Source organism: Crinia signifera, chromosome 2 (genome assembly GCF_055691185.1).
Source record: "Crinia signifera chromosome 2, ASM5569118v1, whole genome shotgun sequence".
Classification (NCBI taxonomy): Eukaryota; Metazoa; Chordata; class Amphibia; order Anura; family Myobatrachidae; genus Crinia; species Crinia signifera.
In genome coordinates this window covers 354,548,922-354,576,055 of record NC_139218.1, presented here as the reverse complement: position 1 = coordinate 354,576,055, position 27,134 = coordinate 354,548,922, and the positions used below count along the sequence as shown (strand labels likewise).

Here is a 27,134-nt window from a genome sequence, read left to right as displayed (position 1 = left end):
GTAAAGATGAGAGATGGTCTTTCTTTCAATAGCTCAATGCGTTTCCCTGGATGTTTACTCTCCGGCTTCCTCAGGAGCAAGTGTGAGCACAAGACCGACGCGATGCTCCCGATTTCAATGTTAAAAATAATTTAACATTGAAGCCTATGGCAAAATCGTGGCCATCGCGTCGGTCGCGTCAGGGGCAATGTTAATGCACGCGACCGACGCGATGCCCCCGATTTTGCCTATGCCGGCAAAATGGATCTGATTTCAAAGGAAATCGGATCCATCGCGGGCATCGTGTACCTTAACTTTAAGGTACACGATGCCCGCAATTGTGGCCGTTCTAGGAAACAAGTACCGAGATGGCATGGTGGCAGTGATGGAGAAAGAGGTAGAGGTCAGAGGCGGATTAGCCCACCGGGAAACCGGGCCATTTCCCGGTGGGCCGGTCCAGATTTCCCTCTGGCTGGGCCGCCGACCGTGCTTCCAGGGCTGCCGCAGCCTGGTCACAAACAGCAGCATAGCCCAAAACAAATATGGCCGCCGCATATATGCATATATTATATGCACATATGCGGCACTTTGTGACCAGGCTGCGGCCGCTGTCGGATGACGTCACCAGCGGACGGAAGTGCGGCGGTGCCAGGTGAGCAGTGTCCGCACACCCGAACCCATACCCGGGCCATAGCGTTAGCAGAGCCCCCCCCCGGGTAGCAGCCCCCTCTTCCCCTGGCCATAGTGTTAGCAGCCTCCTCTTCCCCTGGCCATAGCGTTAGCAACCCCCCCCCCCCCCCCCCCCGGGCCGGGGTGATAGGGATATAGAGTTAGACAAAAGGGTGGAACAGGGACACAGATGAATGAGGGGGAAACAAGATTAAAGAGATAGATATGGGAAAGAAAGATAAGGACATAGGGGACAAAGAACTGAAATAAGATGAGAGAGATGTGGGAACGGTACAAACATGAGCGTGAGAAATGAGGTAGAAATGAGAAAAAGAAGGGCCGGTAGATGTGGGAGATGAGTGAGAGATGGTCTGTGTAAAGAGCACTGATATGAAAGAGTAAAGGGGCATACATATGGGGGAAATTTCAGCCCCTTTTCTAATTGATCTGACAAGGAGTACGGAACGCTCCGTGTGTATGCCCTGCAGTGATGCCGATGTGCGGTCCCGCACGCCGGTATCACCCGCAGGCATACCTCCCAACTGTCCTGCTTATTGCGGGTACGTCCTGGTATTTTGGGACGTTGCCACGTCCCTCCCAGGGGGGGGTTGGCAGTTGGGAGTCCCCCCCTGTAGTCCGTAAATAGACGATGTGGCCAGCAGCTTACAGAGCTGCTGGGCATGCCCCCCACATGCCCCCAAAAATGTGCCGCTGTCGCGCGATTACCATCAGAAATGTTGGGAGGTATGTGCAGGGAAAGCCAGTGCTTGCACTGGCTTACCCTAGATTGTGGGGCTTTGCTTATTATAAAAATAGGTAAAGCCCCACTCAGCGGAACGCTCCGCACAAAGCATTGAGGTGCCCCTCTATGTGCTAAGCATTTGTGTTGCAACATGTCGCTCAGCTGTAAAAGCCGGGTTGCCCTGTGTGTACAGGGCTTTAGACTCAGGGAGGGGAAGCAGAGACAAGAGATTGGGATGAAGTGGGGTAGAGGGGACAGAGATGAGAGCGTTTATGAGTGGAGGACAGAAAGGAAAGAAAGATATACAGACACAAGGTAGCAGACTAGCTTTCAATTTTTTTTTGCTTTGAGCAGGCTTCCAAGTACTTTATATTAACATATAATATGTAATACAGTACGTCTAACAGGACTACATTGCCCTCTAGTGGTTAAAAAACATTGTTGACAAAAAAAAACCCATTAATTTGTTGGTCCCATTCAATACACTGGTAATCACTAGAAATGTTTAAAGAGCCACTATTAGGTGCTAACAGCCAGAAGTGGTCCGCATCCCAACTAGATTAAAAGTATATTACATTATCAATTACGTGACTGACATGTAACATTAATATAGAAACAATAAAGTACTATACACACATACACAACCACTATAGCTTCCTCATCTCATCACCAACATCTATCATTTTAGCAATCTGTGTCTCTCTCTCTGTGGGGGAGATTCTCTAAAGCAAGAATGCGGTAAAAACCCGCACAGTGGGTTTTCGCTGCGAGGGGTATCGCCAGCAAAAGCTGGTAATACCCCATAGAACACTATGGGCTTCTTAACGCGACCCATGCCGCCCCAAACGGACCCCCGCCGCCTCGCGCCGACACCCCCCCCCCTCACCTGCTGTGTCCAGGCAGCACAGCGCTGTGCTGCCTGGACCTGTGACCTCCTCCCTACACTGTATACTCTTCCGGGTGCAGGGAGGAGGAGGAGAGGCCACCCGGCAGCAACAGCCCCGGGTAAGGGAGGGAGGGGGGAGCTGCCGGGACCCGCAGCACATCGCCGGCTTAACGCAAGAGCTGTCCTTTGCCAAAATTATCGCATGTTACAGCATATGCGATAATTAGGTGTACGGTAGCCGGAGATGTGCGGCGGACAGGAGGCGCGGATGTTTCAGCATCCCGCCCTGTCTCTCTGTCTCTCTCTCTCTCTCTCTGTCAGGGAGCATTTGTGGGTAGTCACAGTGGAAAGGTGACTCAAACGTGTGTTTTAATAAGTTTAGGGGCGTATCACGGCTTGTGACTGTGATCTCATATGCAGTATAAATGGCTCTACTATCTTACTTCCAAAAGCTATGTGGTGCAAACATAAGGCTGTTCAGAAGGGCAATGACCGACAGATGTGTATCAGTGAAGCGGCGGGTCTCAGTGGCCTCCACTAAGCACATTCATACAAATCCCAGCTTCTGAAACATTTGCACATTCTCCAACAGCCACTATGCATGGGATCGCAGCAGCAAAGGCTTTTGTGCATCTAATGTGCCCTATACACGAAGCGACCCTCTGAGCACTCTGAGCGATGCTAGATCGCTCAGCATGATCAATCAGCACACAGCGATGTGTCAGCAATGTGTGCTGAGCGATCTGTCAGTGCCAATGTTCTCTGGTGAGAACACTGTCCCGACTGATTAATAACCTGCGTGCAGGTTATTAATCGATGCCAGATACAGACCCACAGGGATGGGTATTTACATTGCTCTGTACCCTACACACACACACACAGCGATATATGTGTCCCCAGCAGCAGCTCACCCCGCACTGACTGCGAGGTGAGCCGGCTGTCCGGAGAATCGCGTTGTCAGTGTGGTACAGAAGCTCTCAGCCCTGATTGGCTGTTGGCATCTCCATGGAGATGCCTACAGTCAATCAGGGCTGAGAGCATCTATATTGCTGCAACAGCGCGATTCTCTGGGCAGCTGGCTCACCTCGCAGTCGGGTGCGGGGTGAGCTGGTGCAGGAAACAGACGGAGCACAAACGCTGGAGCCTGGATTTGTGAGTATAGGTGTAAAATTAGAGTGTGTATCATAAAGTTTTACTGTTCTCTGTGTCTGTGGTTTTTTTTTTTTACTTTTTACAGGTGGACTACAAGTCCAAGGGGGCCCATAAATGCCCCACATTCTGGGACTTGTGGTTTGCCAAGTCCCAGCATGCGGGTTGACCAGGTTTCAGAAATACGGCGGACACCTACGCTTTTTGACCCCCATATTTTTGTAACCAGGTCCGGTACAATGAGCCCAGGGCTGGTTATGCTCAGGAGGGGGGACCCCATGCATTTTTTTTTAATTACCATGTCTCCCAAATCGCACATGTCCGCAAATTTGCACGGTTTCATGACTAAAATTTGCAAATTTTTTTACACAAATTTGCATCTCATTATGGGTCAGATGCACTAAGCTTCTAAAGTGATAAAATGGAGGGTGATAAACAGCCAGCCAATCAACTCCTGCCTGACAGTTTTCAAACACAGTCATGGCAGGTAGGAGCCGATTGGCTGGCTGTTTACCAATCTCCATTTTATCACTTTTGAAGCTTAGTGCATCTGGTCCTAAATATGCAAATTCAGGCAAAAAAATATGAGTTGAAAAAGTGCGATAAGGTGCAATTTTGGAAAATGACTAAAATTCGCATCTCAATAAATCTCACCCAAAATCTCTAAAAATCAGCTGTTTCACTTTCGTTAAAATGTAAGAAATGATGATAAACTCTTTCTCTGGCTAAAATGCTCCATAAATAATAGACACTACAGGGAAATCTGCTCTTGGATTCCATCTCCTCTGATTATTACATTCGGAGAAATACAGTAAATTAGATTGTCCACAGTTTACCAGTAACAGGCATAACATTAAGGACCAGGACTCACTGCCGGCATCTTCTAGCATAAGCTATTTCATTACCCTAAAGTCTGATTAGTTTGCCACACTTTGCACACCTGCCAGTCATGGTGTAGGCTGGCCAATGGAAGTCATGTTAGCATATGTGTCGCAGATGTTAGCATTGCAGTCCTCTGCCCTACACTAAAGATACAACATTGGGGGGGAAATTTACTAAAGGAAATGTGTAAAAAATATGTGTAAAAATAGGTGTATTTGTATCCAGAAATACACTTATTTTTGACATTTACTGTCCCGAAAATACTGCAATTCGTATCGATAGCACATCAATACGAATTGCCGTATTTTCGGGATAGTAAATGTCAAAAATAAGTGTATTTCTGGATACAAATACACCTATTTTTACACCTATTTTTTACACATTTCCTTTAGTAGATTTCCCCCAGGATGTCAGTGAGTGGTTGCACATACTCTCCCAAGGTTAGATTAGTTGTAACTTGTTTTATTTTTCTGTTGTTATCTCTGTTCTCATCTCCACTTGTCAATGGAGCAGTTTGACAGCTAAAATAAATGATGCTTTCTAAGACATGTATTATGTAATTGCCAACAAGTTGTTGGATTGTTAGATTGAAAAATGCAAGTGCTTTATTTATTTTTTTACTATTTTCGGGGAATTTCAAATGGGGAAGGGGCTATTACGGTGTGAATAGCAGCCAGCTTGTGTAACTGCCTTTGCTCAGAGAGACTATGGGAAAAATGGTACTTATGTAGTATCTGGGCTGCCGATTTTTTGATTGTATGCCTTAAGTTAAGGCATACAATCAGATGCGATGCGATGCGATATCGCATCGCATCGCATCCGATATCGGATGCGATGACCCGATTTTTCCATAGGAATCAATGTTAAAATGATTCCTATGGAAAAATGGGTCCTTTTCATACCCCTACTATCCAAGTGGGCATGGAGTTGGATATAAACCTGTGGCGAGCGTAGCGAGCCACCGAGCCCGAAGCGTGGCGAGCGAAGCGAGCCCCGCGAGGGGACGGTATTCGTCCCCTCGCGGGGCTCGCTTCGCTCGCCACGCTTCGGGCTCGGTGGCTCGCTACGCTCGCCACAGGTTTATATCCAACTCCATGCCCACTTGGATAGTAGGGGTATGAAAAGGACCCATTTTTCCCATTGAATTCCATGTTAAAATGGACTCAGTCCATTTTAACATTGATTCCTATGGAAAAATCGGGTCATCGCATCGCATCGCATCGCATCGAATCGCATGGTCGCATGCGATGCGATGCGATCTCCCGATCCGACCCGATTTAGAAATCGGCAGCCCAGATACTACATAAGTACCGGAAAAATTTACTAAGATGTGTATTCTACTTCACATGTGATGTTGCTATGGGCAACCAATCAGAATCTACTTCTTATTTATTTCGCACCCTCTAGAAGATAGTAGACAGGATCCGATTGGTTTCCCATAGCAACATCACATGTGAAGTAGAATACACATCTTAGTAAATTCCCCCCTACACGTCTTTGTAGACTGGTGTGCATTGTACGGAGAGGCAGACGGGGCAAAGGGGATTATTCAGACCTGATTGCTGCTCTGCAAAAAGAGCAGAACCCTGCGATCAGATAGCCGCCGCCCCAGCAGAGTGAAAACCCGCCCCCAAGGATGCTGGGGAAAGTTATATGCTTAAGCATACTCTATGGCTGGGATGCGAGAAATCCATCTACTTTTTAAGGGGTGTGGGAGACAAAATAGGAGTCTCCCACAACTTCATGGAGAGAAGGCAAGTATTACATGGAACCCTTACAAATGTTGCTATGGGGACAACAAATAACTAGTCACACCCCTGCAGCTGCCATCTGAAATTCTTTTGTTATCATCAAATGTAACATATCCACTATAGGAACGGATTTGATTGATACTCCGTGTTATTCAGCTTGTTGCTCCCACTTTCCACATCCTAGGACCAGTGAGTCACAACACATTCCAGCTCTCCAGGCATTTTTTCTTGGTACTGTATGTGTACTTTTACTGTGGTCCTTAAAATATTTGCCTACTCAGGGATCACTAGATTTTGACAGTACCAGGAAAAGTTGGAAGAACGACTTTTGCAGTATAAATATTTACTTTGCACAAAGAGCTTCTGTGTATTTCAAACTGAATAACTAACCAGAGGATTATAGTGAATTTATTCCTGTAAGATATATTCATAAAGTGTAATAAAGAAGCCCATCTGTCACACCGCCATACTTACTGTACAACAGGATGAATGTGCAAGATGTTAAGAAAAATTGTAACAAAACCTTCTCTATGTAATACCCAAGACAAACACAGACAGACACACAAAATAGATACACCCATTGATGCCTCAATTTAACAGGGTATGGGGCATTGGTGAGTGCAGTGCTGGATTAAGGGGGGGGGGGGGTCTTCAGGTGGTCAGTACCTTTGGGCCCCCTCTATCTAGGGGCCCCCTGTGGTTGGCATGTATTTTTAAAAAAAATATATATATTTTTTTTTTAGCTTAATGTTTTGTGCATGGAAGTGGGGTAGTACTGCAGCTTCACCTATCTGCCAATGTGACAATGATTAATGGTGCTGAGCATCAGGAGCCAAGGCACTATGACTGCACAAGTGTGCAGTGCATTACTGGGAGTTGACTAAGTCCCATGAGACTTTGCATAAGAGGTCAGAGGCTGAGAGGCTTCTGCTGAGCTCTGCTTGGTGGTGCTCATTATATGCTTCTCAGGCCCATGGAGTACAGCAGCAGCAGCCTTGTAATGGGAGGGTTTTAAATCAGAGGCAGCGCTGAGCCTTTGTAAGGTACAGAGGGACACACACACAGGCTTTTCATGTGGTATTTTATATCTCTATCTATCTCTCTCTCTCTCTCTCTCTATATATATATATATATATATATATATATATATATATATATATATATACAGATGGAGCCAGCCTTGTCTTTGCAGGGGCTGGCGAAAGTATCGCCAGCCCCTGCCAGCGGCCAGCTCCAGCCAGGGGGCGCGCGCATGAGACGCACATGTGCCTCGTGACAACGGAGCTTCCCCCGGGTCCCCGCCGCCTCCCCCATCGCTGCCGCTGGTCCGTCTCACCACCCCGACCCCTAACCCTGCCCGTCTCCCTGAAGCGGAGACAGGCAGGATGCTGCTGCCCCGCCGACAGAGGATGCATGCGCGTCCCAGTTCAGTGTAGTCCCTGTCTGCCGGCGCTCGCCAGAGGGAAGGCTGCGGCGAGCCCCGGCCAAAGATGACAGGGGCTACATCTGTATATATATATATATATATATATATATATATATATATATATTTAATCCCCACTCCCCCTGCAGTTATCTATTGACCAAGTTTATACTGCCTTTATTCTGTGTTTTGACAGTGTAATATTCTCCCGTGTAGTTTGCTGCCAGTAATGACAAGTGGGAGGGAGGCCCCCTCTCTAAAATGACCCCAGCCCCCCCAAAGGCTTAATCCAGCCCTGGTTAGGTGGTGTAGTGGACATGGAGACATGATTGTATCATCACAGCCCCACCCCCAGCTTTACAGTGCCCAGATTACCAGCATTGTAAATAATCACCCGTCCACTTTCACTCTGCAAGCAAGCAGATAATTGGGGAGGGGAGGCTCTTGAAAATAGTGTGGCACCCCTGTCAAACTGGAAAATAAGGCACGTCTCCCAGAGCTGGGGGAAGGGGGGTGCTAGAACCTCTTTTTTTTCCTCAGTTATGCCACTGGTCGCTGATCAATGTGAAGGACAAAAATGGACATCATCAATCAAGGATTTATTCATTCTGGTCATTTGTAGACAAAGGGGTTCGAACTTTCATCTGCAATTGACCAAAATGAATGTTTTTATTATGGTTTTAGAAAAATTTGTAATTTTATGCATTAAAAGTGAAAATGTTTCAAGTGGTCACTGCTCCTAATTCTTGATGGGCTAAGTGTGACCTAAAGGTGGTGATATCCTGCTAGCGCACTCTTCTACTTCACCGCCCATTGGCCTCCCTCCCTGCATCGAGCCCTGCGAGTGTGCAACTTGGCGGGGTCTGCACATGCGCAAATTCACATTTCAAATTATCAAATTTGCCCTCATCTGAATGAATCAGAATTAGGCCCTTAGCCCGATGGTAGTTATTAGGCTATTTATTTATAGCTCGCTTTTATCGGCCAACAAATTTCTAATTTCTGGGATTTCAGACCCATGTATTATCATGGCTTGGAGGACTGGTAATTAGGGATTATGCTTCATGGGATTATGCTCCCCCAATAAGTGCTGGATATTGGGGCTAATCAAATTTGGGGATCAAGGGATTAGTGATCCTTCCTTTAACATCCACTCATATGAGCAGAGGGCAACCTTAGGTTGGAGCAGTGAGTAAATGCCCTTCATGCCATTAAACATAAGGTTGCGACTAGATCCCCTTCACCGTAAGGGCCTGGGGAGGAGAGGGGCATGGATAGGAGGAGCAAGGACCCTAGTGGGCTCACTTCACTCGTCATGTTTTGGGCATGACCCTCGCTCTGCTCCACTTCGCTCGCACCTGGTTACTAAAGGCAACCAGTACTGTCGTGGATAGTGAAGGTGCCAGTATGTTAAGGTAATCTCTTACCCTGATCTACGCTATACTGTAACACTCGTTGTAACATGGTACGATGGTACAATGACGTTATAGGGTCCTTTCGGCGAAGGGGAACTAGCCGCTACCTTAAACATAAGCAGAAATCACGGAGTCTCTCAGAGCCTAACAAGTATGCATGTGTGTGTATTCACAAGGCAGTTTTAGCCTTGCCTATCACCAGTGTCTCCAGGTATAGTAATGTACTAATCCCGCTTACTTTGGTGTTGGTTCAGCCTTGTACAGTTGATTTAGTGCTGCCAGCGAGAAGCCACTTCCCAAAAAAATTACTAGGGCACATTTACCTCCCAATTTGCCCCTGGTAGTAACCATACCTCCTAAAATTGGTGGCAGAGGAGTAATGATACCTAGGGGGCGAGGCATCCCAGTTAGGGTGCATGGCCTATGATCATAGTACTCCCTAGAGGTCACACCCCAGTTTTCCCCACTAACTCAGCCCATCTGTCTCACTGAATAGACGCTGCACGCATGCATTCACCGCTGCTCTGCAGAGGGACTCCCAACTGCCCTCCCACTCCTCCGCTGGACACTGCTGGGCCTGGGTGGGACTTTCCTTTGAAAATTGGGACAGTTGGGTGGTATGAGTAACTACTGGACAATTGCATGATGCCTCTATTGTCCAGCTATATGGGTTATTCTCTAGATTTATGTGTTGTAGTATCAGTTATCACATGCTTTAAAGACTTTAGGACTATGAAAAGCGACAGTACTGTTAAATGTGGCTGTAAGCGTTCATAATAAATACAAATGTAATTGACAAATTGGTTCTGAGAGTCAGATGTCTTTGTGAGCTTCTTATCTATGATAACGAGTCCATGGTTCTGTCTTTACTGTAACACAAGAGCCGATGAGCGCGCAAATGATATTCTTATACATAACTAAGGTCGCTGTGCTCTACTGGGAACAGAACAAAAGCTTTCACAGAGTACAAATACTCTGCAATTGTGTGCCAGCTTGTTTGCCAGTTACAGTAGGCGAGGATGTATTGGGATTCTGTTTAGGCCACCTAAGCATTGGGCCACAAAGGAGTTATAGAGTTCATGCCCCCTGCCATTCTCATCATAGGTCTTCCTTTAGAAAAGTAAATTTTGGTTTATTCTAGGTTGAGTATTTTGTGGGTGTCCCCCACAGAGATAACACACATACCTTTTGGTAACCATTTACAGAACACATCCTAAGAGGAGAAAAATAATGTATTATAGAGCATAGAGCATAAATGGCATTTTCTTTCATATCAGCCTCATTTGACAAAAATGGGATTGAAAACTGGAACAGTCCGGACTCTGGAACGGTGGACCGCACCAGCTATCCGCAGCGACATTGGCTGTTGTGGATGTCTCCTTGCACCATTTAGCGTATAACAGCTGTCATATACACAGGGATGGACACAGAGCAGCAAAAGTTGCTGTAGGGAGCTGGTCTGGCATTATGGAGTGACCGTGCTGTGGGTCAGGAGGGGACTGTACATCTCCCTACACCAATGACTGTGTGTCATACATGGGGACAGACACAGGGAGCTCTCCAGTGGCAAAGGGGTATGGGTAAAAACCGGCGCTGGTCAAGACCCCGGAATGTCTCGGGGGGGGGGGGGGGGGGAGTCCTGTCTGGGGTAGGGGGGGGGGGGTTGGAGGGGAAGGGGGGTTGCTGTCACCAGGGAGAGGAGGAGGGAGAGAATAAAGGCTCCCTGTATGGCCCGGGCATTCTAGCTTTCACCCAATTTCAGGAAAAATATATTATGATGTATATGTATATTTTACTAATGGTATCACAAGCACATGTGCAAACTGTTGATTCTGCTGGTCCCTATAGTATATACTCATTACATAGGAACTACTCACTAAAATGTCCACCACCAGTTTCAAAGCAATGCTAACCCTGGGATTTGAATTTCAAATATAAACCGATTATTCAGCTATAACCCGATACTCTGCTACATTTTCATGTAAGTGCACCTCCCACTGGATACAATTTGGTACTTATGTAATATCTGGGCGCCCAGTTTTTTCATTGCATTGCATCGCATCACATTGCATTGCATCGCATTGCATGCAATATAGTGGCATACAATTCATGCAATGCGATTTTTCATTGTAAAGACCAGATTTTTAATTGTATAGTCACCCATGGGTGATTTCATACCCCCACTATCCAACTATGCATGGAGTTGATTTTATACAGTGTGGCGAGCACAGCGAGCCACCGAGCCCGAAGCGTGGCGAGCGGGCGCAGAATACATGTAAAGTAATCCGTGTCCCCTCGTGGGGATTGCTGTGCTCGCCACGCTTCGGGCTCGGTGGCTCACTGCGCTCGCCACACTATATAAAATCAACTCCATGCGTAGTTGGATAGTGGGGTATGAAATCACCCATTGGTGACTATACAATTAAAAACCAGGTCTTTACAATGAAAAATCGCATTGCATTGCATTGCATGCCTTAAGTAGTGGCATGCAATGAAAAAATCGGGAGCCCAGATAATACACAAGTACCTACAATTTTTAGTACGGTTTTCTTATAGGATCTAATACAGGATGAAAAACTAAGAAAGATGTTATTTGAGCAACTGCGGCATCACTCGCTTCACCCATACTTCACCCACCCATATATACCCACACCCATACTACCCTCCTGGAATGGGCAGGAGTCTCCCGAAAGTTGGGTGGCCCTCCCAGCCCACTGGGAAGCCTTTCGCTTGCTCATCAGCAGCTCTCGTGTTGCAAGTCGTATAATTTTGTACCATTTTACCCCCTATCTCCTCATAGACCAGCAAATCATGGCATTTGCCTGTGGAGAGGGCGGGACTTGATGCCGCCAGGCTGCATTCCCCACCCTCGAAGTGCAGTTGAGCGTTTTTCTCTCCAGGCTTCTCCCAGAGAGGAAAAAAAAACTGGGACTAAGTAAAAACCAGACCCAGACAAGACCCCGGAACGCCGGACTGGACATAAAACTCTGCATTCTGGAGCTTGTAGTGTCCGGTCCGGGGGGTTTCACGTCCGGGGGGATGCCTGTCATCGCGTTCACCAGTACACGGGGAAGGTGAGATTACAGCCTCCCGGTGTGGTCCGGACCATTCCGGTTTTTGCTAAATGCCAGGATCATACAGGGAGGCTTTATTCTCCTCCTCTTCCTGGTGACAGCTGTCACAGGCAGCCCCCCGGACAGGACACCCCGCCAGACCGGACACTTCAAGCTCCGGAATGCAGATTTTGATGTCCGGTCTGGCATTCCAGTGTCTTGTCCGGGACCAGTTTTTACCCATAGCCAGCCTGACTCAGTGCTGTAAGCGATGGCATTGTTTCTGCTTTTGAGTGATTATTGGCTGACTGTGCAAGCATTATGGTCACACTTTCCCAGATGCCCTAGTCAGAGACCATTTGAGGAAGGGAATGGGGAGTTTCCCCTGATATGCTGTAGCAACACAACTGTTTTAGGGAGTTTCTTACAAATGCAATCCCATATGCAAAAATAATGGCTCCAGCCTCCAGTCTTTCAGTGCAAGCATAGTGCTACCCTGAGAGTCTATGCATATCTTCACACATTAGCAGCGCACAAATTGTCAGCTGCAAATGTATTAGTATTAGTGCCCACCCATCTCTGAATCAGGCTCTGTGTGAAACCTGCATTAGCCGGCCCAGTGTCTTATGGACAGTTTTTATACTACATATTTATTTACCATGTTCTCTATGCTATTTGTTGCCAAGTGTCCTCTCATTTTCCACTATGCAAATAAAAATTGTTGCTGAAAGCCAATATAATGACATTACAGCTTTGCTGTGACTGCTACTGTATATACTGTATATGGAAAATGCATTACCCATTGCCAGTAGAAAAGGCAGACGTAAAGATTTATTTTAATGAAAAACAAGGTGATAAATGGAAAAAATAGTTTACTTGTCATTGATTGAAATAGAATTATACACAATGGGGGTTATTTTGGTTCACTCTTTCTGTCAAATTCCTTCTTAGATGGACAAAACCATGTACACTGCAGGTGGGGCAGATGTTACTTGTGCAGGGAGAGTTAGATTTGGGTGGATTTTTACTTCAAAGTGAGATCTATATTGCAGTGTAAAAATAAAGCAGTCAGTATTTACCCTGCACAGAAACAAAATAACTCACCCAAATCTAATTCTTTGCACATTTTAGATCTGCCCCCCTGCAGTGCACATGGTTTTGTCCATCTAAGAAGGAATTTGTCACAAAGAGTGAACCAAAATAACCCCCAATAAGTATGTTACTATTGCTCAAATGGCAAATAACCAGCCAGATATATTATTCCAAGTACTGTATCATTATTGTCTATGATATCATCTGTGACCAATCACAATTTGGCCTTTTTGCACCTAGAGTACACCCCCTTAGGGTATTCCTTCGGGGAATCTGCTGAAGCGGCTGTTCTGTGGGGATTTGATTTTCTAGTTCAGATATAATTCATATTTTCCGACAATGAACAGTTCATCTCAATAAAGAATTACCTCTCTGACCTATAGCAGTTTCCCTATGGGAGAAATTCAGCTAATGAATGGCTTAATGCAATCACTGACCCAGAAACATTATCTCAACACTTACTAGAAACAAGACTTTTAACCATGTATCGAAAGTTATACTTTACCTCAGATTACAATCTCTCTAAATTATAGCCATGTGTCCAAATTGCCTCGGGTGTTGAAGAAGTGCCTATATTCTTATAATTTCTTATTTAAAGTTTTGTATGTATTAATAATTTGTTAATAATGTAATCAAAACATTTACAGTCATACAATTAAGGCTGATCTATTTAAAACGACTCAGCGACTGTACCTGTTGGACAGCTAGTCATTGTAATTTAGCGGTGGGCAACTGGCGGCCTGTGCAATAGCAGCAGTCTCACAAGTTTTCACCTGCGGCTACTCAGTCCTGCAGTCCACAGCGGCTGCTCAGACCTGCAGTCCACAGCGGCTGCTCAGACCTGCAGTCCACAGCGGTACTCAGACCTGCAGGCCACAGCGGCTGATCAGACCTCACAGACTCCCAGTTTTATTATATGAAGCAGGCAATTAAATGCCCATATATCAGGCAGGTATCAGAGCAATTCCATGTTCTCCTAGAGTCTGTATTTTTTCTTTTTACTGATTCCCAATGGACTGGCGATGATCTATGTTTGATGATCTGTGGATTGGATCGTCAGAATAGGGAATTTACATGGCTTAAGTCAATCTGGTTGAAATGTCAACACAAGCAATAAAGTTGACATGAGGTTTTCGGTGTGTTTGTCCACATGGGCACCCATCCAGTGTTGACCAGCCAGGGTGATCCTGTTACGGCTGGGGGACCTTGCATAAAAAGTGTCCCCCGGCTGTGGCATGACACTGCTGGCTGTTGGAGCACGGTGCTGGTTCCAAAATACGGGGGGACCTCTATGTTTTTTCTCCCCCGTATTTTTAGAACCAGGGTTAGTCCAAGAGCCTGGTGCTGGTTTCTTAAATAAGGGGGAACCCAACTATTTCTTTCCCCCATATTTGGGGAACAAGGGAGGGCCTGAGGAATTTTTAAAACATTTTTTAAAACATTTTTGAACTTGTACACACTTTTTTAGGCAGAATCAGTGAGATCTATGTATGGATCCATACCTCCCAACTGTCACGATTACAGCGGGACAGTCCCGATTTTCGGGTCCTGTCCCGCTGTCCCACCCGCGGCAGGCATTGTCCCGCTGTGGGGGGTGGCAGTTGGGAGACCCCCCAATCTAATAGAATAGACGCTGTGCGCATGCGCACAGCGTCTTTTCTCGTATGAAAATGAGGTCACGGCTAATTAGCATAAGCCACGCCCTCATTTGCATACGCCCCACCCCCTTTCGGGCGCAAGTGTCCCTATTTCTGAAGCAAAGAAGTTGGGAGGTATGTGGATCTGTCAAACTCGCCAGCCTGGACCTGGTTTATTTTGTGTGCGATTTTTGGTAAAGTTAGCCAAAAATTGCAACCGATTACATTAGCAATTTTGATGTTTTCTATAAGAAAACATCTAAATGTGATTGGTCATATGCGATTATTTGGACATGCCAAAATGTGCGATTTTTACAGCAAAACGTGAAAATTATTACTAAAAAAGTGAGATTTTGGCCATTTCTGTGTAAAAAAAATGGCATATGTCTAAAAATCGCACCTTATTACATTTCGCCCCATGTCTGTTATTACACAATTAATTTGTTTTATTGGGTGAGCGCACCTGAACTTGTAGCAGTTCTAAACCAGGCAACCAGGACAGTCTCCCTGATGTAAGTGCATTGTACCAACAATAAACTTTCATGACTGCTTGTTGTGTGATCTATGACCAGGTGCAGCCACTCCTAAAACTTACAAAGAAATATCGCTATGCAGTACCAGGCAGGCAGTGGATTAACAGCTGGAACTGGCTCTGGGACTAGTTAAAATAACTAGATTACATGAACCTCTAAGGCCCTCTATGTGCGCTTCCATCTAGAGGAAAAAATCAAATCTATGGTACGGTTTTCCATATGGTGTTGATATTTCTCACTATTGCCTGCTATGACTGTGTGGAATGCTGAGAGTAAATCGATCAACCAGACCCTTTTCACTTTCCAGTTAAGCTTCCTCCACCTCTGACCCTGAGCATAACCTGAAATATCACCTTCCCACTTTCTTCCATTAGCATGGGAAACAATATAGCAGCAGCTGCTGATTAAAGTAAGCATTGTTAAAGGTAACACACCAGTCATCTCAACCTTATTTCTGGTGAAGCAGAAGATGTCCATTTGAATGAATGAAAATTCAGTACATGGCGTCGGCTGCAGCTGATTGACCTATGAACTTGCCTAGACTCCTATATCTCCTTTCCCAGTCATAACATTGTTCTAAGGAAATTTGTCAAATCTTCTGAAGAAAAAAATGTATTTCCATTTCAAGTTCTCTAGCTATGATTTATCTATTGCGTTCTATAAAATGAAAGCTAGACTTTGATTGGTTGCGTCAGGGAACATCTATACTTTCTTTTAAAAAAATTTTTTTTTTTATAATTCTCTGCCTTTGTAGGTAAATCTGGTACCTGGGTAGGCACTGAGCAGCCTGCTTAAGGTGAAGCTTTTCACAAGAATTTCAGGAGGCTCCTGGACGTTTCCAGAGAGTGGGCAACTTTGGCATACTATATGGGCTTCATTAAAAAAGCACCAAAAAGAATATTGATGCAGCGCTACTAGGATTTATTGGCCTATACTAAGACATAGTGGCCAATATATAGTAAAATTATATGAACATCACATTAAAACCAATTAGATATAACAAATTATATCTAATTGGTTAGGTAGCATGTCCGACCTCCAGCTCAGGTGCCCATGGGAACGCACTTCGGACCCCTGGGGGACATCATACACCTCCGATTTTGGCTGATATCTTGCCACATTAGTGTTGTGGAGCTCCACTGTTACAAAGAGTCAAGGCTCTGTTAATATCCTGGAGAGTGTCCATACACTCTGCATTCATACCTTCTGAGGAAGCCGCCGAGTTGCTAGTGGATGGAAAAACGCATAAAGGGGACAAATTCACTTTGGATTCTGGCCAGTTTCACACTCAACGTCCAGAGAGGGGATTCTTGAAAAGGACTGCTTGATCGGAAAGCAGCCAGAGACACTCTCCAGGATATTAACAGAGCCTTGACTCCTTGTAAGTCTGCAGCCACACATTGCGTTTTAGCAGGATGCAGTTGAACAGGTTCCTGTTTAGCATTATACAGCTTTTTGTGTCTCACACTGCATTTTATCAGTATGCAGTTTTTGGCAGGAATAAACTGAGTAGGGGTCCCTCGTATTTTCAGAACCAGCACTGGGCTTTTAGAGTAAGCTATGGTTATCAAAATATGGGGGGAAAAGTGAGAGGGGAGCCCCCGTTTTCTTGGCCAGAAGCACCAGGCTCTTGAGCCAGCCCTAGTTCCCAAAATATGGGGGCCAAAAATAGTGGAGGTCCTTTTATTTCTGCAACCAGGACCAGCTCAATGAGCCCGGAGCTGTTTTTTGCTGGGCAGGGGGACCGCATGTCTGTTTTCACATACCGAGAGCATGGAACATATAATTGGTCTAGTCTGATAACATCAAATCAGGTATATTTTGGTGAAACAACATGTCAAGGGGTCTAACATCTATTGTTCTCATCACTGGTTTTGTGTAAGGTGGGGATATATGAGGGGGTTTTTATCAAAGAGGAAGAACACCATTAGCAATAGTCTCCAAATCATACCAGGATGTTTATCAGAGGCTGCTTCTTAATGCATCTTTAGTGGTCTGGGTCAAAGTATGTATATAAGGCATCCATACATCTGCAAATTTACAGACCAATTTTTCTTGATTTGTTGCAACCTCCGTCCAATCCATTTGAAATAAGTACAGGATTCTAGGATATATCAATGAAAATCGGATCGGGACCTTATCGATCCATTGAGAAAGAATGTTTTTTTTTCCCCACTGCTGCTAACTTGTTGAGTAGAAGACGTTCACCTTTAGATATTATCAAGTTATCTTCCCTCTTATACATGTTCCAAAAGACCCCGTCTCTGGATCCCTGAAACTGTATGTTGAGTTGAGTGTTAAAAAAAATCTTGCAAAATCCTCCCAAAACTGCCGTACCAATGAGCAATCCCATAAGCAATGGGATATGTCAGTGAATTTCCTGTTCTAAATTTTAATTTATGTGTGTAATATGCTCTGTGAAGGATTTTTTGTTGCATCTCCGTATAGGTAATAGCCACCATTTGCTTATTCATCTTCTCATATGTGGAAAGCACCTCTTGCCATTTTAATAGACCTACTGAGGAGGAGTCTGTATTGAGTACTTTCCGTAATTGTGAATAAATTTGAGAAGTGGTAAAATTCCCTGTGCTCTTTCGTAACGCCTGTTTTCTTTAAAAAATGATTTATTTATGTATTCTATTTTAACACTGCGAAGCCTGCACAGATCTGAGGACCCAAAACGTGGTCTATTTGCCATCCGCATTCGGCTGATTGTAAATTAGTCGGACATCGGATTCGAGGCGTGTTTTAAATCGAATGTGTACGAATGGCTGCATTCGTACCCACTCCATCTCAGAAAATTCAAGTATCACTTACTTGTTATGTCTACTAACTACTATCATATACAAACAAAAATTGTACTCTACTAAATACTAATAATAGCGATGAACAGAATGATTAACGCAGTATACTAATTGGCGGACTAACTTTACAAAGGCGACTGATTATCTAATAATACATCTAAAGTAACGCTTGGTCGACGACCATCGAAAGATGTGGGAGGGTCCCAGTGGCATGCGAATGGATGGTTATGTAAAACATCCATTCGCAGCCAGTGCGAACATGAGCACCTTGCGAATGGTGGGCCGGCGTTCCACCATTCGCAAGGTGGGATCTGGTTCACTCGCAAGGATGTGAATTCGCATATGAGCGAATGAACCAGAACAACCCCCACTGTGAGCGGCGCTGGCATTTTAATGAATTTTTTGAGAATCTCTCAAAGCAAAGTTGACACTCAAACGGTTAAATCTGCTAACGTTCCTATAATTGTATAAATGAGCCAAGGTTCTGGAGCCAGGTGAGCTATCATTTACGCCTTGTAGCAAGATTAAAGAAGTTTTGCTATTTCTGATAAGTTAATCAAAACATACGAACCCCAAAGGCAGGGGAGATATAATGTATCATAAACTTGGAGGTGTCAGTGAATTAATCTAATCTCTTGGCACAATACAAACGCATCAGATAAATAACACCTATCTTGGAAATCCTACGATGTGATATAAACAGTTTATTGTGGTCTGTCAAAATTACATTCTATTGTGCTTTTATGTTAGTGTGAGAAGTATACACATAGATGAAGTTCCGCAGCTGGATTCTTATTATTGATCACTTGTAAAGAATTGTAAATTAACCAGTTTTCATAATTATAATGGTATCAATGTGAAGACAACGCTTAGGATCATATCGGACATGTCTAAAACATCTGACTGTAAAACCCCTGCAGACCAGCATCTGTAGCTTTACCACCTCTCTTTAATAGGATAGTTCAATAGCCATACTGATATGTCTATTTTGATACTAGACAAGACATTGCAGGCCTCAAATCTACATATTAAAGACTGGATTTCCAGGCTGGACAACATTGAGATCAGTGGGCCATAGACTTCCAGGCTAACCTTCATCTGTGCCGAATTCCTCTCAATGGGCGGGGTTATCCTTCCATACAGATATCCCAAAAAAACATAACAATAGTACAATGTGAAGTATATTTTTTAATGGGCAATATACAATTTGTTAAAATACAACATACAAAAAAAAGTGCAAAATGCTCATATGGATCCACTAGGGGCCGTGCAGGAGTCAGTACTGAGATAGGTATAAATTACCAGAGAAGGTGGAATTGCATGGAACAGTTCAGTGCTCCAGGGCAAACACTGGTCACTAGTCACAATCCTGGCAGTTGTGCTGCTCCATCTCTGCTCTGTATGGACCCAATGCGTTTCTTCCCCTAACCTGGGGACTTTCTCAAGGTCCAAAATAGATGAGTGGATCTGTACTGATCTCCTGGGGGTATAAATACCCTGAGTAATTGGGCTACACTGGGCGCAGCTGAGACCGCTAAACAGGGAAACAAACTACAAGTCCCATGGTTCCTTGCTGTAGTTTGTTTTCCAGTGTGGTTTGTTTTCCTGTTTAGTCGTCTCATCTCCGCCCAGTGTAGCCCAATTACTTAGGGTATTTATACCACCAGGAGATCAGTACAGAATGGACTGAAAGTCCCCAGGTTAGGGGAAGAAATGCTTTGGTCTGGGGCAATACAGAGCGGAGATGGAGCAGCACATCTGCCAGGATTGGAGGCTCTGCTAGGGATGGCCATTGACCATCGATGATTCGAAATCATCAATGGTTCATGGCCGATGTCAAATACTTTTGCCATCGATGGGGAGAACCAGATAGTTTCCCTCCATAGATGGAACAGCAAAACAATGTTTTGCTTTTTTTTTTTTAAATTGCTGGGACACGGAGCATAGCTCCCCCCCCCCCCCGACACCCGCGAAGCTCCACCCCCCATGTTTTGATTGGCCAACCATCAATGGCAATGGCTACGATGGCCATCCCTAGCTCCTGCATGGCCCCTAGTGGATCTATATGAAAACTTTTCCACTTTTTTTATGTATATTGTAAATTGTCCCATTAAAAACTGTACTTCACATTGTACTATTTTTATGTTTTTTGGGGGATATCTGTATGGAAGGATAACCCTGCCCATTGAGAGGAATTCGGCAGAGATTCATTTGTTACATTCAATAGCGCGGTTAAGCACAACATCCCCTTTCTGTTCTGGTATTTCTGGTGAAGGGGGAGAGGAACCCCTTAACACGGTGTAGCACTGACCAGACGCTTACATTGTCACTACCCCTGTGCACCAGTGTTCCCGCTAAGCTGTGCGCATGTGCACGCGCACACAACTCGACGAGCGTGCGCACAGACATTACAACAGAGCGCACAAAGCAGCAGTGGTCCCTTTTTGCAGTTGTGGACTCAATTAATGTGTGTTTCACCCATTACCTACATTGCGTGCTGTGTTTTGAATGTTTAAATGTTTAATATCATTTTGAAGTAAAGTTAACACAAATGCTGAACGTCATTTTCCAGTTATATATAAGTGACGCACAAAAATTAAAATTTCCTTCCAAAGTTGCACAGCCAAAATCTTTTGCCGCACACAGCCTTCGTAAAATTAGAGGGAACATTGCTGTGCACATAACCTGCACCTGTGCCTCCAAACAGAGGATCCTTACAAGAATAATTACAAATAGCCAGTGGTGGAACTAACACCCCTGCAAAGCCCAGAGAAGAACTTGGGCTAAACTATGTGGGATTGAACCACACATGATTAGAGTAGCAGATGGGCGGTCCAGCAGAGATAAACCACATCACCAGGTTCCTCCCTCACATTTTGCAATGGGTCTCTGTGTTACAATTTAAGAAAAGTCAGCAAAAAGTAAACCCTTGGCGCTGCTCAGAGTCAGGGATAAGTGTAGTATCAACATAAATATGAATAGTGACAAATAATAGTACATGGAAATAATGAATATTGAAATCACAATACGTCCTCTACAGGTCCAAACGAGACAGTCACCAGAGGTAGAACCAAGAACAGTAATATAGGATTAAGGCAATACATATTTACCCTTTGAGTGCCAATGTTGCTTTGATAGATATTCAGACCCGTAGGTGCCGATTTATGTTTTTGCTGGTGGGTGCTCAAGCCAAAAATATAGGGGAGTGGCTTCATGGGCTTCATGGGGCCACAAAATAATACTGATTTATATTACGCAGCACAGTTGTCTCCCATATTCAAATTATGGCAACAGTGCCAAATACATAAATGCCCACACAGTGCAGGTACAAAAATCCCCCCCCCTACAGTGCCAAATACATAAATGCCCACACAGTGCAGGTACAAAAATCCCCCCCTACAGTGCCAAATACATAAATGCCCACACAGTGCAGGTACAAAAATCCCCCGCTACAGTGCCAAATACATAAATGCCCACACAATAACTGTGCCAGCGACGAGGGAGGGGGAGTGCAGTGGGACACGGGCGGGTGGGCCGCTGCTGAAGGGGTGGGTGCCCATCAATTTACGTGGGTGATCGGGCCCTCAAGCACCCACAGAATCAGCACCTATGCTCAGACCATACGCTAAAAATGGCAGCGTCGCTCAAAGCAATATTTAACTTAACTTCAATTAATTGACTTGGCTGCATTTGTATTTATTTATCATACATTTATTTGTATTTATTTATGCTACAAGAACAGTCGCTGTGAGCGGCTCTGGCATTTTTAGTGGATACTTTGAGTATCTTTTACAGCAACGTTGCACTCAAAGGTTTAAGAAAAAATGTATTAGAAAGAAAAATGTATGCACATCTATAACTAGAGGTGTATTTTGGACATATTATTACAGTTATTGTAACCAAAAAAATGTATATTTAATAATTTAAAATATTTTTTTTACTTTAATTATATGCACAACATACACCCACATTTCTAGATGTGGATATTTTGTGTCTTTGTAATATATTTCCTTTTATATATTTTTTTTTTACTGTACTACATATTGTTACTGTCCTGTATTACACCCAGCAAGGCACTAGTAATGGTCCCAGCTGCCATTTATGAGGGATACTCAGCCCTCAAAAAAAACAAAAACGTATACACAAAGGTAAACGGCGCTAATGGACCACACTTGTTTGTATCAAAAAAGTATAAATTTATTTAAAATACACAAAGAAAATTTCTAATGCAATTTACAATACCACCGGCCGGTAGAACAATCAAATGTGCACAACAATAAATTTTTGACCATAAAAATATAATTATAAACTAAATCACTGAGCTGCAACGTATGTGACTGGAATCCAATGGTTAATATGCATATATCTATAGATACCCAATTGGGCTACTGTGTGATGTGGACCTAAGGCTTGGTAGCTTTTCATCAACTTTAAGTGATGTATTTAGGGGTAATCAGTCCCAGAGTCTCACTGTAGGCACACTGTTGTTAGTTTGGATAGCAAGCGTATTAGTCAGTCACACAGAAAGGCTTGGTTATAGAGCCGCCTTCACAAATGCTCCGTGTTGTAAAGATTGCGAATGCCCATTCATTCAAGCATAGCAGCATATGGGAATTAATGAAATAATACTTAGGCTTCCAATCGAGTGCAGGCAGTAGATAGCGATTTGTAATCCACTTTTGGGTGAGAGTTCACTGGCCTGGAGCGGGTCCCCGGCTGCTGGTCTTCCCGAGAATGCAGCCCTCTCTAGGACTCCCTGCTCCGGCAAAGGTCTCCCCGGCTCACGTGGTTTTGCTTGTTTGCGGAAGTAGGTAGTGACGTGTGATGACGCGTTTCCCCGCCTTTCTCCTGGTCAGCGGCTTCATCAGACGTGAACTCTCACCCAAAAGTGGATTACAAATCGCTATCTACTGCCTGCACTCGATTGGAAGCCTAAGTATTATTTCATTAATTCCCATATGCTGCTATGCTTGAATAAATGGGCATTTGTGAAGGCGGCTCTATAGCCAAGCCTTTCTGTGTGACTGACTAATACGCTTGCTATCCAAACTAACAACAGTGTGCCTACAGTGAGACTCTGGGACTGATTACCCCTAAATACATCACTTAAAGTTGATGAAAAGCTACCAAGCCTTAGGTCCACATCACACAGTAGCCCAATTGGGTATCTATAGATATATGCGTATTAACCATTGGATTCCAGTCACATACGTTGCAGCTCAGTGATTTAGTTTTTAATTATATTTTTATGGTCAAAAATTAATTGTTGTGCACATTTGATTGTTCTACCGGCCGGTGGTATTGTAAATTGCATTAGAAATTTTCTTTGTGTATTTTAAATAAATTTATACTTTTTTGATACAAACAAGTGTGGTCCATTAGCGCCGTTTACCTTTGGGTATACTGTATTACACCCGCCTTTCGCACAGCCCTGCCTGGTTTCCATGTGTTGCAGTATATAGACTGCATCCATCATTTAGGGTTATGCGCATACGCAGTCAATGCACCACTTGGGCCCGGTGCCTGCCTGATCCATTGAGCAGGTGCCGGGACCTGGCTGTCTCCTTTCCGGGAATGGGTAGCAGCAGATCCCCTCCCCAAAGCGAATAGAAGCCGCCACTGGTGTATCCTGTGAAAATCCTCATAAATGTGTATTTTCCACAGATCCTGTCTTTAACCTATTTACATTTATTTTAATATTTGTTATACAGTATGGGTGAAATGGGAGAATTACATGCCATCTCACCAGAGTCCCCAAGTTAAATTTAAAAAATATATATTATTTGCATTGCTTAATACATATCCAGCTATGTTATGTTTTATCATTGCTTGGGCCTGATTCCGAGGTCGGAGTAAAACAAAAAAGTCACTGTGCACTGGGCACAAACTTGCTGCCCTGCAGGTGGGGCAGATGTAACACATGCATGATTGCAGAGACATTTAGGTTGGGGGGGCCTGAACTCAGATCTGTCCAAATTGTAGTTATGTATAGAGCTGTCCAGCATTTCTAAGAGACACTGCAGCCTTGCTTGTCCAGGTGCACAGGCAATTATTTAGCTTTATGCCTCAGAATCAGGTCCCTTATGTGAGTATCCATATATCTGCAAGCACCATGGACACTTACTTTCTCTGCACATGTCTTTTGGTTGGGGTTCCTTATAGGCCATTGTGAAAACTGGCCAGCACAGGCCTTCAGTAATTGTATGATTTCTGCAAATAACAATGGTACCAGTAGATGGACCAACAGTGGATGGACCATTCAGTGGGGGATGGCTAACAATACATGTAAGGAGGGTGAAAAGCCCTTTTAAGTATAAATGCTTAAAGAAAAGGCCTTACCATGAGATTTTTTCTTTCTTCGTCATCCATATCAATGCCATTATTCCAATGTTTGTTGGCGAATACTTGGTAGATATCTTTAGGGTCAATTAATATTTTGCCATTTGGGCTTCTAGGGTGGGAACTCCGTCTTTTAATACTGGTAAAAGTATATTTAACTCGTGGCAGATCCGTAAAAACATCATCTTCCTCACAGTCTTCTTCATTGTCATCAGAAGAGTCCCGCTCTTCAGAGGTGTCATTGTCAAGAACATTTGTGTCACATATAACACCAACTGAGCAATCAGGGAAGGTGATTGCACTCGGTTTATGCTTAATGACACGAACCCTACGTGGCCTGTTCAAATTATACAGTTGTTGAAAAGATGTAGGTGACTCCTGACTTTCTACACTGCTATGAAAATTTCCATTGGCTGAAACATCACTTAGCCAGGTCAGTGGCATAGGGGCTGAAATATCGCCAAGCCAGGTAAGTGGCTCAGGGGCTGAAACATCTCCTAGCCAGGTCAGTGGCTCAGGGGCTGAAACATCTCCTAACCAGGTCAGTGGCTCAGGGACTGGAACATCTCCTAGCCAGGTCAGTGGCTCAGGGACTGGAACATCTCCTAGCCAGGTCAGTGGCTCAGGGGTTGAAACATCTCCTAACCAGGTCAGTGGCTCAGTGGCTGGAACATCTCCTAGCCAGGTCAGTGGCTCAGGGGTTGAAACATTGCCCAGCCAGGTCACTGGCAAAGGGGCTGAAACATTTCCCAGCCAGGTCACTGGTTTAGGGGCTGAAACATCACCCAGCCAGGTCACTGGTTTAGGGGCTGAAACATCACCCAGCCAGGTCACTGGTTTAGGGGCTGAAACATCACCCAGCCAGGTCATTGGCGCAGGGGCTGCTGTCCTACTCTCTCTCATAGTCAACAGACTTCTAATATCAGTTCCAGCTTTCATCAGATGGTCAATGTTCTGCAGCTGCGGGCTGTGTGCATTGCTTCCATAACGGAATCTCTCAGTCCTCAAATCTCTGGATGTCAAAGCAAATTTACAAGCTGTAGAGAGAATGGACCTGCCTTCAAGGTCTACAATGGATTCCATATTTTACTTGGATTAGTCAATGGTTTTTCATATTGATAAGAGGCCCTGTATTGTGTTCAGTCAGATGTCAGTGTAGTCTTCCACAACAGCCATGGTGCAATTATAGTATTTATATCCCAGTAGTTTCTTCTCCTGTAACAAGTAAGAGTGACAAAATGTGAGATGCAGAACGGAGTGTGAGGTAAGTTACAGCTGTAATAAAAAAGGACAAATTTTCTGCATTAAATTGTGTAAATTATTTAGAATAATTTTAAATGAAATTATCCAGGACCAATGAACAAATGCACATTAAATCATTATCTGAAAAAATTCCTTGCTCTCTGCACTCCATTCAATGTTAATCATACGTGTAAACTTTCTGGGACAGCCAAGTTGACAAAGAGGGGTTTGTAGTGCAGTATAGTTGGCGATGCCCCGCTATACAATGAAGAGTGAGATTGGGCAAAAGGGGGCTTGGTCTGGTATAGGTGGGGGTGTGATGGAGCAATCATGTCATGGTGGACCTGCAAAGAGGGTTCATGATGACACTAATTTAGCGCTAAGCACATAATTCGCTGCCAGGTGTACACAAGCCGGCTCTATGAGACTGGAATACTCTGCAAGGTGGCTGGGAGCGCCTACTGCAGTTTTGAAATAAAGGGATGCAGAAAATATTCTTATCCACATTGCCGTTTCCTTAAAATAGCCATACTGACTAATCTAGATGAAATAAAAAGTAATGCTATCTAACTATAGTAAAAAAGTGATCCTATCTAACTATAGTAGACATGATGCGTTTATTGAGTGCACTATGCACTCATCACTTCTCTTGCTTCTTAATGAATGGGTGGGCATGTATCTCTTGCACCATGTATAGCGCTAATGCAAGTGTACACTGAAAATGATTCTAGCTATTTGAACAAGCAGATTCAAAGCAGCAGTTTAACCGCATAGGCAAATTATACAATGCATATGGGCAAATAATACCCACATTTGGTGCCTAAATCAGACCTGATCACAGCACAAATTTCTTCTCAAAATGGGCAAAACCATGTGCACTGCAGGTGGGGCAAATGTAACATGCGCAGAGAGAGTTAGGGTCCCCATACATACGAAGAGGGGTGCTCGCCCCCGTTTACGCCACTGTGAGGGCATGACCAGTGCTGTGTAAGCAGCTGGCCATGCCCCCAGCCCCTCTTTCTTCCTGGATAGACTTTGTGCACATACACACAGCGTCTATTCAGAGCAGCAACATGTGGGGGGGACTCCCAACTGCCCCCACTGTGGGACACTGCCAGTCCCGGGTGGGATGTGGGACAGTCCCAAAAAAAACGGGATAGTCGGGAGGTATGGATATGGGTGATTACCTTACAAGGTTCTTAACATTTGTACACTTATACCTTATTAGTATTAGACCATGGAGTGTTCTTTATTAAATTTATATAGAGCAATGCCTACTATACTATATGTAATTTTTTTTCCTCTCTAATTGCAATCAGTTGTACTTTAGTCACATACAGTGTAAACACTGGAGAACAATACCAAGTACAACAGGGTTACAGGGTTATTTGCTATTCTTATTGGCAATCAGTTGCTGTCACACTGGCTTTTGTGAGCACTTTAGATTGTTATCCAGCACATTTTGTACATTACTGGTATGCTATGTACTGTGTATGTCGCACTACGACCACAGCATAAAGGCATATACTGTACAATAC

General features: G+C 44.3%; 1 protein-coding gene across 1 annotated transcript in view; it reads right to left on the bottom strand.

Annotated features, from left to right (window-relative positions):
• The window catches only part of STARD13 (StAR related lipid transfer domain containing 13), a 290,895-nt gene extending 266,385 nt beyond the window's left edge, over window positions 1-24,510 (bottom strand). Inside the window, exon 1 of the mRNA XM_083169803.1 lies at window positions 24,355-24,510. Coding sequence (XP_083025929.1) covers window positions 24,355-24,384 — 30 coding nt within the window. The 5' untranslated portion in view covers window positions 24,385-24,510. The remainder of the gene's footprint in view (window positions 1-24,354) is intronic.
• Window positions 24,511-27,134: the final 2,624 nt, after the last annotated feature.